A 15,695-nucleotide genomic window follows, 5' to 3' on the forward strand; every position below is an offset into this window, starting at 1 on the left:
TTCACACTTCAGTGCTCTCCAAGCACCTTTTGTAGTGGAGGAAGCAGATGCTGCTCATCTGTTGTTGCGGATGCTTGTTTAATTTCCCTTGTAAGCCTTGTGCTGGGCGGTCACTCTGGTCCTTCCCAGATGTGTCCAGCTGAGGGTGCTCTTCCGTTATGAATCTTGGCTTCTGGATTTCTGAATCCTACGTGGAGTTGGGTACTGAATAAAGTCGGGCTGAATGTAGAGCATTCTGAGCTTGAAGGGATTTATTGTCTCACTATGATCTGTGAATATCAGAAGTGCCCCCATTGACATTTTTGTAATCCCAGTCCTCTCACCTCTGTTCTGAAAGCAAGCAGTTCTATTGCCTGAACTTGCTGAGATGTTTTGCATTGAAACAAAGTGCCATACTCTGCAATTCATATTTCTTTTTGCTGTAGAAAACAGTTGTGTAAGTTCTGCTGTTTAGCTAGAGAGTACACCAACATATCATTGCCTAAGCCTAAAGGACAAAACTGCTTCATACTGGCTGTTGGACAACTTGTCTTTTGAGGAAAATCTGTTTGTAAACATAGGTGTGACAAATTCTGGGCTTCTTGTAGACTCTGAAAGTGTTTAGCAATAGTCTTGTGAATAGCATAACTATTCCCAGATGAAGAGAGTGTGGAGCTTCCCTAATTTCTGAACGCAACTGTAGTATGCGCTTTGGGCTTGCATCAGTGAGTCTCAAGTGTGTGATTTCTTGCCCTCTTAAAAAAACCAACAACCTTTAGTATACGAAACACTTGTCTGGTAGTAAGTGTAACTTTTCTATAATCCTGTTCTCTTTATATTTCCTAATTTTTAGATCACACCAGAGTATCTTCAAAGCATTTATGTTCGCTTGTTTAGCAATCAGATGAGACAAAGTGTTGCACATAGTATTGACTTCACAAGGCCTGGAACTGTAAGTATTAATGTTTGGGTTTCTTACAGTAGCTATCTCAAAAGACAATACCACTTCAGCTGTATATTGGATAATGAGTGTGAGACAGCAAAGGCAAAACATCATGTGTCCAAGCTTGTATAAGAATATGGCAATACTGATCTCAGATGCTGGTGAATGATATGGTTACTCAGTCATAGCTGCCTAGGTATGATTAATTCTGTCTGTCTGTCTGTTAAAATGCTAACTGAATGTTTAAACAAAACCCCTAGAACAACCAACCCTATAACTAATGTCCTGAGTGTGGTTTGATGCTTATCTTAGCCAATTTGATTTAGCTATGGAAAGCGTTGCTCAGCTCTGAACACAGTTCCTTTCTCCTTTCTGTACTTTATGCTGTCAGTGATGCATCTATAATCTAAGAGTGAATTGTCTTTGCCAGCTAAAGGATCAGACAGGATCATGAGAACAAACAGGGAAGAGAGGAGGAAGGGAGGACTTCCCATTTGTTTAAGAGCTAATTGTTAGATGGACATTTAGATGATAAGCCACATTTTTTTAATTTACATGATAGGCTTTAACCCCATATCTAAGGCTCTTTAATCTTATTGATATGCAGCTCAGGATCCCTAGGGTTGGGGGTTTTCCACTTTACCAGCTTCTTGGTCCTTTTCAGATGGCTGCAGTGTACCTAGCTGCTTGTGCCTGTTAATGTTCCACTCAATCTCCTTTGCTTCAATGGAGAGGTAGCTGTTACAAGGCATGGCTGATTCTTGGCTTCTCCTCCTGGACAGATTAGGTGTCTGCTCAAAATCTCTTGCAGCCATACTTCCTCTTTTTCCTTTCTCTAGCACCTTCGCCACTATGCTTGCACTACTTTAGCACAGTGTCCATCTATGTAGATAGGTCAGATAAAGAGGATTTGGTGGTAGTGGATTTTTTTTTTTCCCTCTTGGAAGTAAATCTGTCTCCCTTCTGTCCCAAATTAACCAGGTTAAGCTGAGTAAAGCTGTGTTCTTCGGGCACAGTTGCATCTATTTTCATACTAGGCTTTACTACTGTAGCTATTTCTGTATGACTTCATAGCTCCTTTACCCACACTATTTGAGGTAGTTGCTGTGCCAGCAAAGTTCTATTTAGTGAAGGCCCAGGACAGCTATAGCACTGAGACTGTTTAGATTAAGGGTTTCTCAACTGGTTTAGGTCACTCCTTGACAGTGAGGTTACAGTAGCTACTGTGGTTGAAATCTAATGTTTCTATAAGCAGACCCACACACTCAGGCTCTCTGAGGTGTTAGCCAAGTTTTGGAGGGATAATCACAGTCTTCCTTTGTAGACCTTTACAGCATCATAACCAAGTTTCCTTATCCTTTTGTCCACACTTGATTGATTGTATTTTCTTGTTTATTGTCCATGTGGAGAGTTCTGATTTTATACACAAATAGCAAATATGTAGAAACAGAAATAGCTATAAGAAGATACAATATATATAGCACATCTTCTGAGAAGAAAATTGAGACTCTTCCTTCATCATCTCAAAATACTTCTGACCACTCCCTGACTCTGTTGATTCAGGAAGCCAGATGAGATGGGCTAAAAACCAAATTCTGACAGTTTGCCACCAGGCCACTAAGGCATCCCAGTACTTTTTCTTCAAGGATTCCAAATACCTCATCGTTATATACTGAGATGTTATTGTTCTATCCTTAAGTGGTTTCAGGTTTTTTGCCTAAGTTTTGGAATAAAGCTGGAGGCATTGTGACCCAGACTAAGTAGTAGCATGAATCTGCAGCATCTGTGCTGGATTTGTGTTGGAAGGTCTCTTCACTATTTGTTCCTAACTAATTGCAGACATTGGAGTGTGATCTTTCCAGCTACTCCATTTCACAGAACTCCTGCTCTAAGGGGCAATCACTTGTATAATTGCAGAGGGAAGAGAATAGCAGAGGGGCAGCTCCTTTACTCATCCTTACCCTTAGGTTACTGTGTAGGCAAGATAGAGATTTTAAAGGAGGAAAAAAACCAAGTCAATGTCTAAAGAGTTTTGACTGACATTAAATATGGTGGTTTGTTGTTGTTGTTTTTTTTCTTTTCCTTGCCTACTTTGTCTTGAGTTTTCAGGATTTGAAGCTATCTGACTGACATCACCAATGTCAGGAACAAATCCTAAAATTTATTTTTGGTAGATTAGTATCTCTAAATAGATGAGCAGAAAATAAAATCGTTAACAAGAAAATGTGTTCTGGGTTCCCCAGTTGAATAGAGACAAGAAACTACTGGAAAAGGTCCAGTGGAGGGCTATGAAGATGATGAGGGGACTGGAGCATCTCTCTGTCAAGGAAAGGCCAAGAGACCTGGGCCTGTTGAGCCTGGAGAAGAGCAGACTTCTCTGAGAGGGGATTTTGTCAATGTTTATAACTAAAGGGCAAGTATCAAGAGAATGGGGACAGACTTTTCAGTAGTGCCCAGCAGCAGGACAAGAGATGGTGGGCACAAACTGGAACACATGAAGTTCCATCTGAACATAAGGAAGAACCTCTTTACTTTGATGGTGACAGAGCACTGAAACAGGCTGCCCAGAGAGGTTTTGGAGTCTCCTTCTCTGGAAATATTCAAAACCTGCCTAGATATGTTTCTGTGCAACCTGATATAGGTGAACCCTACTTTAGCAGGTATTGGACTAGATGATCTCCAGAGGTCCCTTCCAACCCCAACCATTCTATGATCCTGTGGAATTTTTTTGTTGTACTGGTACACAACATAAATTTCTGTCACTTCTACTTGGGGGATGAGTGGATGTGCAGTTGGAAAGAGGAAGTGCTGGAGTTCACAGTCAGCTATACTGGCACAGCTCAGGACAATCCAAGTTTGGGAGCAGGTTCTGAGAGCAGAAAATGCTAAAGCTGCATCATTTTCTGAGAAGTGTACTTGAGCTCTATATCATATTTTGTTATATGAGCTACAGTACAGTGGTAGGCTTAAGTTATAGTGGGAAGGAGGACTGTACCAGTGCTGTAACCAAAATGAAGTATTACCCAAGGAAATTAAAGAGTATGCCTTGGATTATATCCTTGGTAGCATTATTTGTGTGCAAACTTGATTTTGTTCCCAGTGCATTGTGCTCTGTGCTCAAATTTTAATGTCAGGAAAGTAGTATTGTGTAACATAAAGCCTTGAGGTCTCAGGCTTTGAAATTACAATAAAGGTAGCATGTATCCCTGACTAATGTGTGCTGCTATTGTACAAACATCAGCTTCCTGGTTTGCCCCCTGTGAAAGGCCTGTCCTTTCATACTGGAAGAAACTCCTTATCAGGAGGGCAAATCCCAGAACAAGTCTTTCTTACTAAACTGGTTTTCAAAACCTGAGGCAATGACATCTCTTAACCAAAAGACATTCCCAGTGTAATCACACCCACAAAATCTGATTTAGCAAGGGCTTCTGGTGTTGGCTGTTCCTTTGTGCTCTCTGGTGAGCTGGCTTGGGTCTCATTCTTTCACAGAACAGCTTCACACCTCTTGCCAGCTCTTTGACCTCCTTGGTCAGCTGTGATTCTGATCTACAGCCCATTAACAGGATGCATCTGCTGCTTGTAGGGGCCACAGTACTGTGTTAAAGTTGGGAGATGTTTCCAAGGCTTCTCTAAATCCCTGTTTTACCATAAGGCTTTTTTTTCCTAGCTGCAGTTGAATGTCATCTCTGTCTTCCATCATCTAGTGTAACATACATGGTCCTAAATAAAGAGTTAAGAAAGGCTTGAGTCAAAGAGTAGGGGGTCAAAGAATCACATCTGACAAGCTGAGGAAATGTTCATTTGAAGATTTAATCAGATTCCTGACTTTCTAATGTTCATTTCGACAGGAACTGGATGTGCGTAATGGTAAATATGAAAATAATAGTTTTAAATACAGTGATCTACCATAATCTCTTATATCTGTAATAGTCTTCAGATAAATTTTCCCTTTTCCCCCCTTTCCTTGGTTTTGTTTTGTTTTCTAATAGTGATTTATCTGGTGGGTAGGAAGCATGTATCTTTTTATGCCTTAAATTTTCTGTTTAACACACAGCACTAAGGCTAGAGGATCTTGGCTCTTTAGTACTGAAACATTGTACATAACTCCCCATTGAAAGTAGTGCAGGCTCAAGTCTAAACCCACAAATAGATTTTTCTGTTTCAAGCAAAAACAGGCTGAGAGATTTGGGGTTGTTCAGTTTGGAGAAGAGAAGTCTCCAAGGAGACCTTATTGTGGCCTTCCAATATCTGAAGAAAGCTGGTGAGGGACTTTTTAGGGTGTCAGGGAGTGATAGGACTAGGGGGAATGGAGCCAAGCTAGAGGAGGGGAGATTTAGATTACATGTCAGGAAGAAGTTCTTCACCATAAGGGTGGTGAGACACTGGAACAGGTTGCCCAAAGAGGCAGTGGAAGGCCCATCCCTAGAGGTTTTTAAGGCCAGGCTGGATGTGGCTCTGGGCAACCTCATCTAGTGGAAAGTGTCCCTGTCCATGGCAGGGGGGTTGGAACCAGATGATCCTTTGAGGTCCCTTCCAACTCTGACGATTCTGTGAAGTAAAATGTACGCTTTCTTGGATTTTCTTGGATTAAGGATAATGTAATAAGATTCTCTAAATTTTGGATTAAAGGGAAAACCAAGAACTGCTTCTTCAGGTGTGTGTTAACCACAGGGGAATCTTCTCTGTGGCTGGAGAGCTGTAGAGTTTGCATGTATTGCTCTGGTGTCATAGAATACAATGAAACACCCATTATGTTTTTACTGCTATTCACTCTGATTGTATTTTCCTGTAGCTACAATTAGGTGAATTAATGTCCCTTGCAAGGTTTAAGTCTCTTTTTTGGCACAACCTTTAAAGCTGTGGAATTTTTTTTTTTTTTGGTAGTTCTGTCAGTGGACAAAAGTACCAGCTCTTTTGGAACTTGAAGCTGTCACTTAGAAACTGCACACAAGGAGGAATTTTTTGGGGAGGTCTTGGGATAGCTGTAACGATTAGCTAGCATGGCCTCCTTTTTATTCTGCTGTGTGCTTTTTTCCCTCAAACATGTTTGTTTTTTTTTTTTTCTGCAAATGTGAACATGCAGTCAAGCTGTAATTGTTGGTGGCAGATACTCTGTTCCTTACTTGTGAAACAGTTTTCTGTACCAGGAAACCACATGAAACCTAGGAGGCAGGGTACAGAAACATGGGGTTCATTTTAATTACTCTGAACCATTCAGAGTGGATCACCAAGCATTATGTGGATGCACACTCTTGCCTTTAAAAAATAATATGCACATTACAGCAAACAGCATCTACCCTAAGCAAACTTTTCTTATGCTGAAATATATCAGTCTTCTTCAACCCTGTCCGTGGGATGATTCTTACATGTTACCACTTAAATATGGTAAAGAAGAAATAAACCTATCTCTTGGTGTAAGCAAGGAGAAGCTCTTTTTCACTACTGATATGGTCTAAGACATCTTTTTCACAAATTAAAACAACCACTTGCAGCAAACTTGGGCAGGTTATTTTGTTTGCATAAATTCCTCATCTCTAAAGGTGTAAGGGGTTGCCATCAATAAGGATTTCCACAAACTTTCCCTGTTATTGTCCTCAAATTAGAATAGCCCAGATTGGAAGGGACTTTGAAAGGTCATCTGGTCCAACCTTGTGTGGATTCCTTTAATGTCAAAACTTGCCTTTAATGCCATCTTTGTCTTGCTGCCTGTGTGTATTGTCACTGCCTCCAGTTGTGTGTATGTGGTATATGGTAAAGACTGTCTCCTGGTTTCTCTTGCCCACATTGGTCTCTATCAAAATTGTCCTTTCTCTTGTAAAATGTCTTTGCCAGGAACTATCTATATGTGTAAATAGGACCATGAAAGTTAAAATACTCATTCACATCAGGGAGCTCTGTGATGGTAGTGAAAAGAATAATACCAAGTTTAAAAAACTGGTTGAAGAATAGAAAGAACTTTGTTTTCTGCTCACAGTGAAGAGTGGCAAATTCCTTATACCTTCTGCCTTGTATATGTCTGTTAAAGATAGTGTCTAGGAGCTTATTGATCTGCACAAATATCCTCTAAAGTAAGTATTGGAAGGTTTGCACAAAAAGACGAGAAGCAGAATAATTGATGTTGGTCTTGTTTAATTGTGTTGAACTGTGTACATTTAATTTTGAACTGTTCTTTATAGCTACAAAACTGTTGCAAGTGAAATGTTTTAGTCTAATAAGAGAGAACTAAAGTACTCAAACCACAAAATATCACCATTTTTTATTTTAGTTACTAAATATTAGGTTTCCTTCCAGAGATGTCTTCTTAGTTTATCTTTGGAGCCTTTTGAAATGAGGAATTGATAACATTGCTGAAACACATTAAGATGTCTCTCTCAGCTCTTATCATTTGCTGTTGAGAAACTGCAGTCAAAGCAAGGATGGAGAATACTTGCAGCTGCTTTATCAGAAGCTGAGGTCTTCTGATCAATGCCATGTTCACTGGTATCTCTCTGTTAGCTGCTGCAGTGAGGTGAACAATAGAAGCCATATTCACATAAATGCGTTAGTGCTTGGTATGTAGCTATTCAAACTGACAGTTACAATGGAATCATGTGTAGGCTAGGTGTGTCTGACAGCTGTTGAAAGAAGAACTTGTAACATAAATACATCCCAAGACAGGCTGATTTCAGTCCTAAAACATAAAAGGATGTGGATTAGGAGATGGTGCTTACACTCTTCTTTTCAAAGCTAGTGGGCAGTTAATTTTTAGCTAATTTTGATTTGCTGGTTTTTTAGAACTGTGCATTTTTCTGTGATTTATTTCTGTTAACTTATTTTTTTTTAATCTTCTTTATTTTAATGTGTGCCTGTTTGCCCATAAAGGGATATTACTCTATGAGCCCTTGTGATGACGAATATGTAAGTGTCTATATCTTTATATCCTTTCACATTGCCTGCTCAGTCTGTCACAGTCTGTATTTCTCTTCATTTCACAATGTATAACAATTTCCCCTGCACTTTAACCTGTCATAGCATTAACTGTATGGTTTATTAAGAGCCAAAAACTGTTCAAGGCTTGGAATTTCTGCATGGAGAACAGAGCAGAATGGCTTCATAATACATGTAACACAGCATGTCAACAAAAGAGCAGCTTTGCCCACAACTTTTATGTGAAACACAGCTTCTTACAGCATGCAGAAAGCAATTGTTTCTTCTACCTGAATATCAATGTGCATAGCGTACAGTGTCTGAAGTGTGCCAACACCAGCTGATCTTACAACAGCTTTGGCAAAGCAAATAAATATTGTTGCTTAAGGTAATACAGAAAATTCATTTGTGCTCTTCAGATATTTTACATATATTTGTATTTTCTAAGATGTAACTTTCTGCAGTAAAGGTTATAAAATTCTTTCAGGCAATTAAAATGGATCCTCTGTCATTGAAAGCTGAAAACTCAAAATGATATTCTGTGTACTGCCTGTGACTTCTGTAACCCAGATGGACGTTTGTATTCTGGCAACATCACAAGCACACCATAAGTATCTAATTCTGCCCATAGTCAGTGCATTCCTTGCAGAGAGAGGAAATGAGTCTACTTTTAAGTAACTCAGTATGTAGTCAATTCATTAATGTCATTGACACCAATTCTGCAAAATGTCAGTCAGAATTCTGCTTTAAAATAATCCTTATTTATATTTTTATTGCTTTCTGTGGGTAAACGAAGATTTTGCCTTTAAAGAAAACCTTTTTTGCCCCAAAATGTATTGGTCACCTGGAATTACAGTAACCCCTGTGGGCACTCAAAACTCCTCCTTAAATGATGTTTTGAGAAATAGCCATAGAAATATTAAATATTATGAACTATCCTTGTGTGCCTCTTCTAATCCTGATTGTAAGGAATACTCTCCACATTCACCTGTGGTAAAAGGTCACCTGTATGAGTCAACCTGTTCTGGTGATGTGAATGATCACAATGGGCACCTTTAGCTTGACATTTAGCATTTTGTTCCCTCTCATAATGGTCTGTTTTGAAACTGATAAAAGTTGATTACAGATGAGCAATTATGAATTAAGTGATCTTTTCTAAAGGAAAGTTTTGCCCTTATACAAGTAGCTTTGTATGATACACAAGGTGATAACTTGCAACACAGAGCTGTCTATAAACAGATTTTTGTAAAGCTGTCTGACTCTAATGCCAAGGTATGTCTTGACTGCATAGCTTTCAGCCTCCTCTTACTGTTTATATATAGCATTTTATACTTTTTTTTCCCTGACATTTTGTCTTGTCATTACATTATGACATAGTATTACAGTGTGACTCTTTTTCATGTACACTTCAGATGTCTCAGAGAACCTGTTTTATATGGCAGGTAGGAAGTTTTCACAACAGCATACCTCTAGTATAAGTAAGAAAAAAAAGTAACAGAAAACATCTGCAGATCTTCTTAAGAAATAAATTTGCATTGCCCCAGTTTGGAGTCTAATCCATTGTAGGTGGTATGTAGTAGTTTTGTTGTCATTGGCATATAACAAATGAGCTCTCCATAAATTTATGACTTCCAATAATATGGACAAATTTTTTCAATCTTTGGGTTTACTCTTCCATACTTACTCATATATCTTTGATTATTAATTCAGAATCTGCATTGAATTTACACTGAATTCTTATTTCCAGAGTGGTTACTTATCACAGAATCTATCTTTCAGCTTTAGACTTCAGCATATTATGAATTTATACATCAAATAGCAAAGTGGGGTTGGTTTCAATACAGGGTTACAGTATTTGATAAAATGAGTTGCGGTTTCAGCTTGCACAAGAAATGCATCTGGTTTCTTTTATATTTTTTTTTTCCTTTTGAACTCCTTTAGTTTATTCCATGCTGTTCGTAGTCATGCCTTGCTTTGTTCAAAAATGAAGGGCTGCCATCTGTGGCTAATCTGCATCAGGACAGAATTACTTGACTTAATATGGCACCTGGTTTGGTTTTGGCAAGAACCAACACAAACATAAGTTACGCCCCATGATCCTACCTGAATGAGCTATGCTTGGGCTGTTGTTTTCTTCTGCTCGTTTCTTTTCCTTTCCTTAAGACACCCTGTGTGTGTTTCAATTATGCCAAATGATTCTGTCTCAAGATATGTTTTTTCCTGAGAGCTGTTTTGTTCAAGATTAGGCCTGTGAATGTTGGGAGTTGTGTATTACAGGTGAGTCACGTATGCCCCACGTTCTTCACACTCTCATTCACTGGCAATGTAAAGAGCACTGTTACTCAAAAGGGTAAATTAATACTTAACCTGTTCCAGCAAAGGTAAGATTGGAGAAATGGCTTTGGACAAAATACTGAGGGTTTAAATGGGTTTTAGTTGAAGAAAACTGTGGTAAAGAGGAGATATGTAAACTTGATTGATTGAGGCATCTTCTGGTGGTTGATGTGATGGATGTGTAATGAGAGTGTTGTTATCTTGTCAGCATTGCCTTTGACTCTGTTTGCCTTTCAGTCTGTCCTTGGATTCATCACCAGGCAGTGAAGATTGTAATGTTTCCACTAAACTTAAAAGAATGTTAAGCACACTTTCTTCAGTGTGCTTTGATGGCTATGAATACACAGTGCTGATGGGTTTACTTTTGCATGTACATTTATTTAAAAGCAGCTGTTCTAAATAAACCCAGGCTTTCCAGCACTCAATGCTCTCTTTCCCAAGACCACAGTACAGTTGGAGTTTTTGCACTATTGCTCCAGAAATTACAAGTTAGTAAGAGTTCAGCATTTAGATTTGAGAATGAACACCAGGAAAGAAAATAATGGATCTATGAGGATCAAAAAACCAAAAGGACCGAGTGGGCCATGTTCTGCCCACCTCCAGGCTTCAGTATTAACTTTTTCCTCAGCTAAATTAATTTTTGAAGACTCCATGTTTTTGTATGTATCTGCAACATTTTTAAAAGCATATGGCTAAAGTTTTGCAAAGAGTTTTAAAAGAGTTTTGCTGTTAATTTGGTGGTAGGGCAGGTTTTTGTTCCCAAGAATCTCTTGCTTATGCTTTCCATGGTAGAAATGCATTGAGGAGGTGAAGGCTGGTTCATTGGGCACTGCTGCCAGAAGTAATGTATGTAGAAGCCTGGCTTTGGATCTGCTGTGTACAGCAATAATGATGAAGACTGTCACCTTTTTCCACTGGCTAGATTGTATGTCTTAAATTAAGTCAGCGTGCTGACGTAAGTAAGCCCCAGAGCTGGAGTAGGACCCAACTGTGTGTGAGGTGTGGTTTTCCTTTTGTTAAAGCTAGTGCATAAGTCAAGAACTAGAGCTTAACACAGATTTTATAGGGTTGGGTTATGTAAATGTATTTAACTTGGTAAATATTCTGAGATTGGGACATCTCACATCCATACCAAGGAGGAGACATGGAAACAAACAAACGAATATTACCTAGTGAAATGTTAAAGGAGGTGCTGAGGCTAAAGTGTATTTGCTTTGGTGGGCTGCCTGCTAGGGAATTTGTAATGTGCATTTACCCTTCCCTGCTTGTGTGGGGCAAGGCACTTTGTGAGATGGAAAAGAGCACTCTGCTTAGGGAATGAGTATCGAACCAAGTTAAAAAGAAATGTTAGGAGGGGTCTGTGTTTCATCTTTTAATTAAGAAATGTTTATGTGAAGGAAGCAATGAAATTTTCAGCAGAGTGTGGGTTTATTCCCCACCCTTGATTTCCATCTGAGTCCAGAACCCAGTGCTTCCCATTGCCAAGACTGCTGCTTCCAACTGGTCAAATCTGCTGGCACTGAAGATGAGGCATAGAGATAGTACACATCCGTTGTGCCAGGGAAGGTTTAGGTTGGATGTGAGGAAAAACTTCTGTGCTGAAAGGGTTATCAGAGACTGGAGCAGGCTGCCCAGGGGAGTGGTTGAACCACCATTCCTGGATGTATTTAAAAGCTGTGCTGGTTTTAGACTGATAAACCTGGGTTTGATCAAAAAAGTGAGTCCTGAACCACAAGGCTTCCCATCTCGGTGGTCCTGCCCTCAGAGGTCCAGTCTCTCTCTCCAGGGTCTGCCTTCACTGTGTGACTCCTTTTTGGTGTAGGTAGACTCGAGAGCCAAACCAAACTAAATGCACTACTGTGATCCATCTGCCTGACTGAGATTTACAAAAGCTGGCAAAAAGCTGCCAAAAAGTTTTGTTTGTGTAGAAGGGTGATGCACATATCTTTGCCAATTATATATCCTTTAGCTGGATTTTGGTTGGATCGCATTTTTCTTTCTAAAGCAGCAAAGAAGTGGTGGGTAAAAAGGACTTTGCTAAGAAGCAGAGGGCTTTTATATACATCTATTTTATCTTAGTGACCTGCTCTATTTCTTTTCTCTCTACCATTCTTTGTCTCACTTCCTTTCCCATTTCCTTTAATGGAGAAGCTGAGAAAGGCAACAAAGATGACTTGTGATCTCATTGTGCACTCAGATGGCAAGATGACAGGTTTTGACTCAGAAAACAGTTTTGTTTAAACTAAAATTAACTTCTGGTATTTATTAAAAATGCTAAAACAAAACAAAACAAAAACCCCAAATGCAAATCCATGAGGGGAAGATGGGTTAGGCAGATACAATACTTTGAAAGATATTTGTATTGTGTAAAATTAACTATGGTTTGGGAACTGCTGTCAAGACAGGTTCGTTTTGAAGTGTATGGCCTGCTAACTCTATTGTGTGCAAGTCATTCATTGACTTAAACATAAAATGCTTTCCAATGTGTGGGTAAGCTTATTTCACATCTAAGAGAGCAGTTCCTTGTGTTATGAAGGATACCCATGAGGTAGTGTGTTCAAGAACACGTCAGCTGGGGTAACTCAATATTCTCTATGATATTTCATGCCTTTTGTCTCCTAAATCCCTCAGTTTTAAATCTGACAATAGACATTGATTATATAGCTCTTGCTGAAAGAGGCTAGGTTAGAGGAGAAGACTGGTTTTAAAGGCAGAAGTGGTAATGAGAGTTTTTTTAGAAAGCGAGAGGGCAGATGAACACAAAGAAATGACACTCAATATTCTGCGAATATGGCATGTAGTTGACATCAGAATGCATGATATGAAGCACTCCTGTGCCAGAATTGCTGCTTCTTGGCTCACCTACAATTAGGTCTAGCAAAAAAACCCAACAACCTTACACAAACACACCACTTTTATATGGAACTTTTATGTGGTGTTGGTACTGGTTTTGACTCATCCAGCAGTAGTGCCTGCATATGCTGTGTCTCACTGCATCAGAGAGGAAACATCCAGCCTTGAACTGAAGGGGAGACCTTACTGCTCTCTAAACTACCTGGAAGGAGGTTGTAGCCAGGTGGGGGTTGGTCTCTTCTCCTAGGCAACCAGTGACAGAACGAGAGGACACAGTCTCAAACTGTGCCAGGGGAAGTTTAGGCTGGATGTTAGGAAAAAATTCTTCACAGAAAGAGTGATTTGCCATTGGAATGAGCTGCCCAGGGAGATGGTGGGGTCAACGTCCATGGAAGTTTTTTAAAAAAGACTGGATGTGGCACTTAGTGCCATGATTTAGTTGATTAGATGGTGTTGGGTAACAGGTTGGACTTGATGATCTCAGAGATCTTTTCCAATCTGGTTAATTCTGTGATTATCCTGGGCAGAAGCACTGAGAAATGGCATACTGTTCTATACTGGTTTCAACCATACTAGAATAAATAGTCTTCTCTTCACATTTTAATAGTTGTATATGTTAATAGCCACAGGCACTCTGGCTAGAGCACTGGTAGCTCTTTAATGTGACACTAATGCTATATCAAATTTTGATGCAGTAATATGTGTTAGGTCTCCAGTGAAAGATTGTTGCAACTTTATGAAAATTTTTGCATGCAATAAATGTGTTCGGCAATTTCTTCACCTTCCTCAGACTGGTAGTGTCTACTCACTCCCCGCCCCCCCCCCCCCCCCCCCCCTTTTATTTATTTTAAATGCTTCAAGTTATAGGTAATTTTTTTGAGTATGACACTGATCATAACAAAAGCAGATCATAACAAAAGAGGTCTTTACCTGTGAAACACTTTAAGGGAAAAGAAGGATAAACACTCTAGTCCTCGCTATTTACTTGTGTTACAATTTTGCAACCCAAGTCTTACAGAAGAAGTTCCACAGAACCTCAGTGAGAGAATTCACTGTGGACCTTTTTAGTAAAGCCATTGGTGTGAAATTTGAACTAATCTATTGTGATTCCTTTTGTTTGTTTGTTTCTTTTTCTGATCCAGGCTTCCACAATGTTAAGAGCATCTTTAGCCCCTGCGTAAGTATTTGTTGCTGAGCTCCACTTAGATCTGTAGAGAAGAGGAGGAAGACTTTGTTAACTGAAGTATGAGTGATCTGCACATGGGAATCACTCATCCTCTGTGTGCTTCCTCTGCTCTCAGTGAACACTGAACGCCAAGTATTGTGTGATCTGTATTCTTCTGTTGGGCAGGTTCAGTAACATCCTACTTTCTGCAGGATGTTGCTGAATCCAGTAAATGTGCCACTCCACACCTGTGAGTTGGTTGCTGCGTTTTCCTCACTCTTTCCACATAGTGGAGTCCTTTTATTGTGACTGGTTTACGTCTCAGAAATCCAGAAAAAGGGAAATTCAGTAATGAGGATTTTTGGAATAGGGATAGGAAGATAGTAAAAAAAAAAATTCAGTGAAATATATCTAAATATTAAAGCATCGATAGGAAGCAGCTTTGTTAGGGGAAACTTCTATTGCGGTGTTAAACTCAAAATACCAAGATAGTGCTAGTGCATGGAAAGTGGTCCTGCATTAAGTCTTATATTAAGCCAGCACAGTCCAGCCTGTAAAAATCTGTTCAGTCTACCACCTTTGCCTTGGAGAAAACATCTCTGTGTGCCTCAAGGCTTAGAGGTGAAACGGGGGCTGCAGCTTGTTACAGTGTGCTAAGAGCCACAGGCTGTTGCCCTCATGCCCTTGTGGTCCAAAAAAAGACCAAAAAAGGATGTTACTGTACTGTTTTGTGTCATTAAAAAGCTCAGATCATCAATTGGCTACTTGTCAGAGTTTAATGTTTTCAAGTTTTGATGGTAAATGAGCTGCATGCATGGTGAAAACAAAGTCCAAGTTTTAAAAGTTTGTTGTTTTAACACAGTAATGAAAGTAACAAAGGTGTAAAAATGTGGATGCTCTTTTCCTGAAGCAGACATCCTGTTTGGGCTCTTCTCACCTCAGTATTCAGCTGCCCGGAATAATAAGAGAGAATTTGGATGAATGTCTTTCCCGTTTGCATTGTAGGAAGATGCAGGATGTGCCATTGTTGCCCTCTTTGGATTATGAGAAGCTGAAGAAAGATTTGATTACAGGGAATGATCGTCTCAAGGCCTTCTTGCTGCAGGCTCTGCGCTGGGTAAGGGAGAGGGCCTCTGTAGGAGTAAGAAATAGGTCCCTTTTGGAGAGTTCCAGGGCTAAATTCCATTTTGTGTGCAAGGTGATTGTTCTGGTGATCAGTTCAACGTTACAGACCACTTTTCTCTTTGTCAGCGAGACTTGCTGAGGCTCTTGAGACAGTAACTATCTTCTTGTAGTGGTGTTCTCATCTTAAGAAAGCCAGATAGGAGTTCCTGGAATCTTCAGTGGAAATAGTTTCTAATGTATTTTCAAATAAATTGCTCATTTAGGCTGCTCCTTTTTCTGTGTATTGCCCTGGTTTAGATTTATATAAATATTGCTGTATCCAAGAAATACCAGACTCTAATAACCAGTTTCCCTTTATAATCAAAGTGTTCTACAAGAGCCAGCCCTTTG

At 39.6% G+C, this 15,695-nt stretch overlaps 1 protein-coding gene across 3 annotated transcripts in view; it reads left to right on the forward strand.

Annotated features, from left to right (window-relative positions):
- Nucleotides 1-15,695, forward strand: part of ARMC9 (armadillo repeat containing 9) — a 45,483-nt gene that overhangs the window by 13,640 nt on the left and 16,148 nt on the right. For 2 of the 3 annotated variants that reach the window (XM_054385902.1, XM_054385904.1), the window contains exons 8-10: nt 833-931; nt 14,158-14,192; nt 15,186-15,297. In XM_054385902.1, the coding sequence (XP_054241877.1) occupies nt 833-931; nt 14,158-14,192; nt 15,186-15,297 (246 nt within the window). The remainder of the gene's footprint in view (nt 1-832; nt 932-14,157; nt 14,193-15,185; nt 15,298-15,695) is intronic. The other variant, XM_054385903.1, reaches the window with a different exon arrangement.

Source organism: Indicator indicator, chromosome 13, assembly GCF_027791375.1.
Source record: "Indicator indicator isolate 239-I01 chromosome 13, UM_Iind_1.1, whole genome shotgun sequence".
Lineage (NCBI taxonomy): Eukaryota > Metazoa > Chordata > Aves > Piciformes > Indicatoridae > Indicator > Indicator indicator.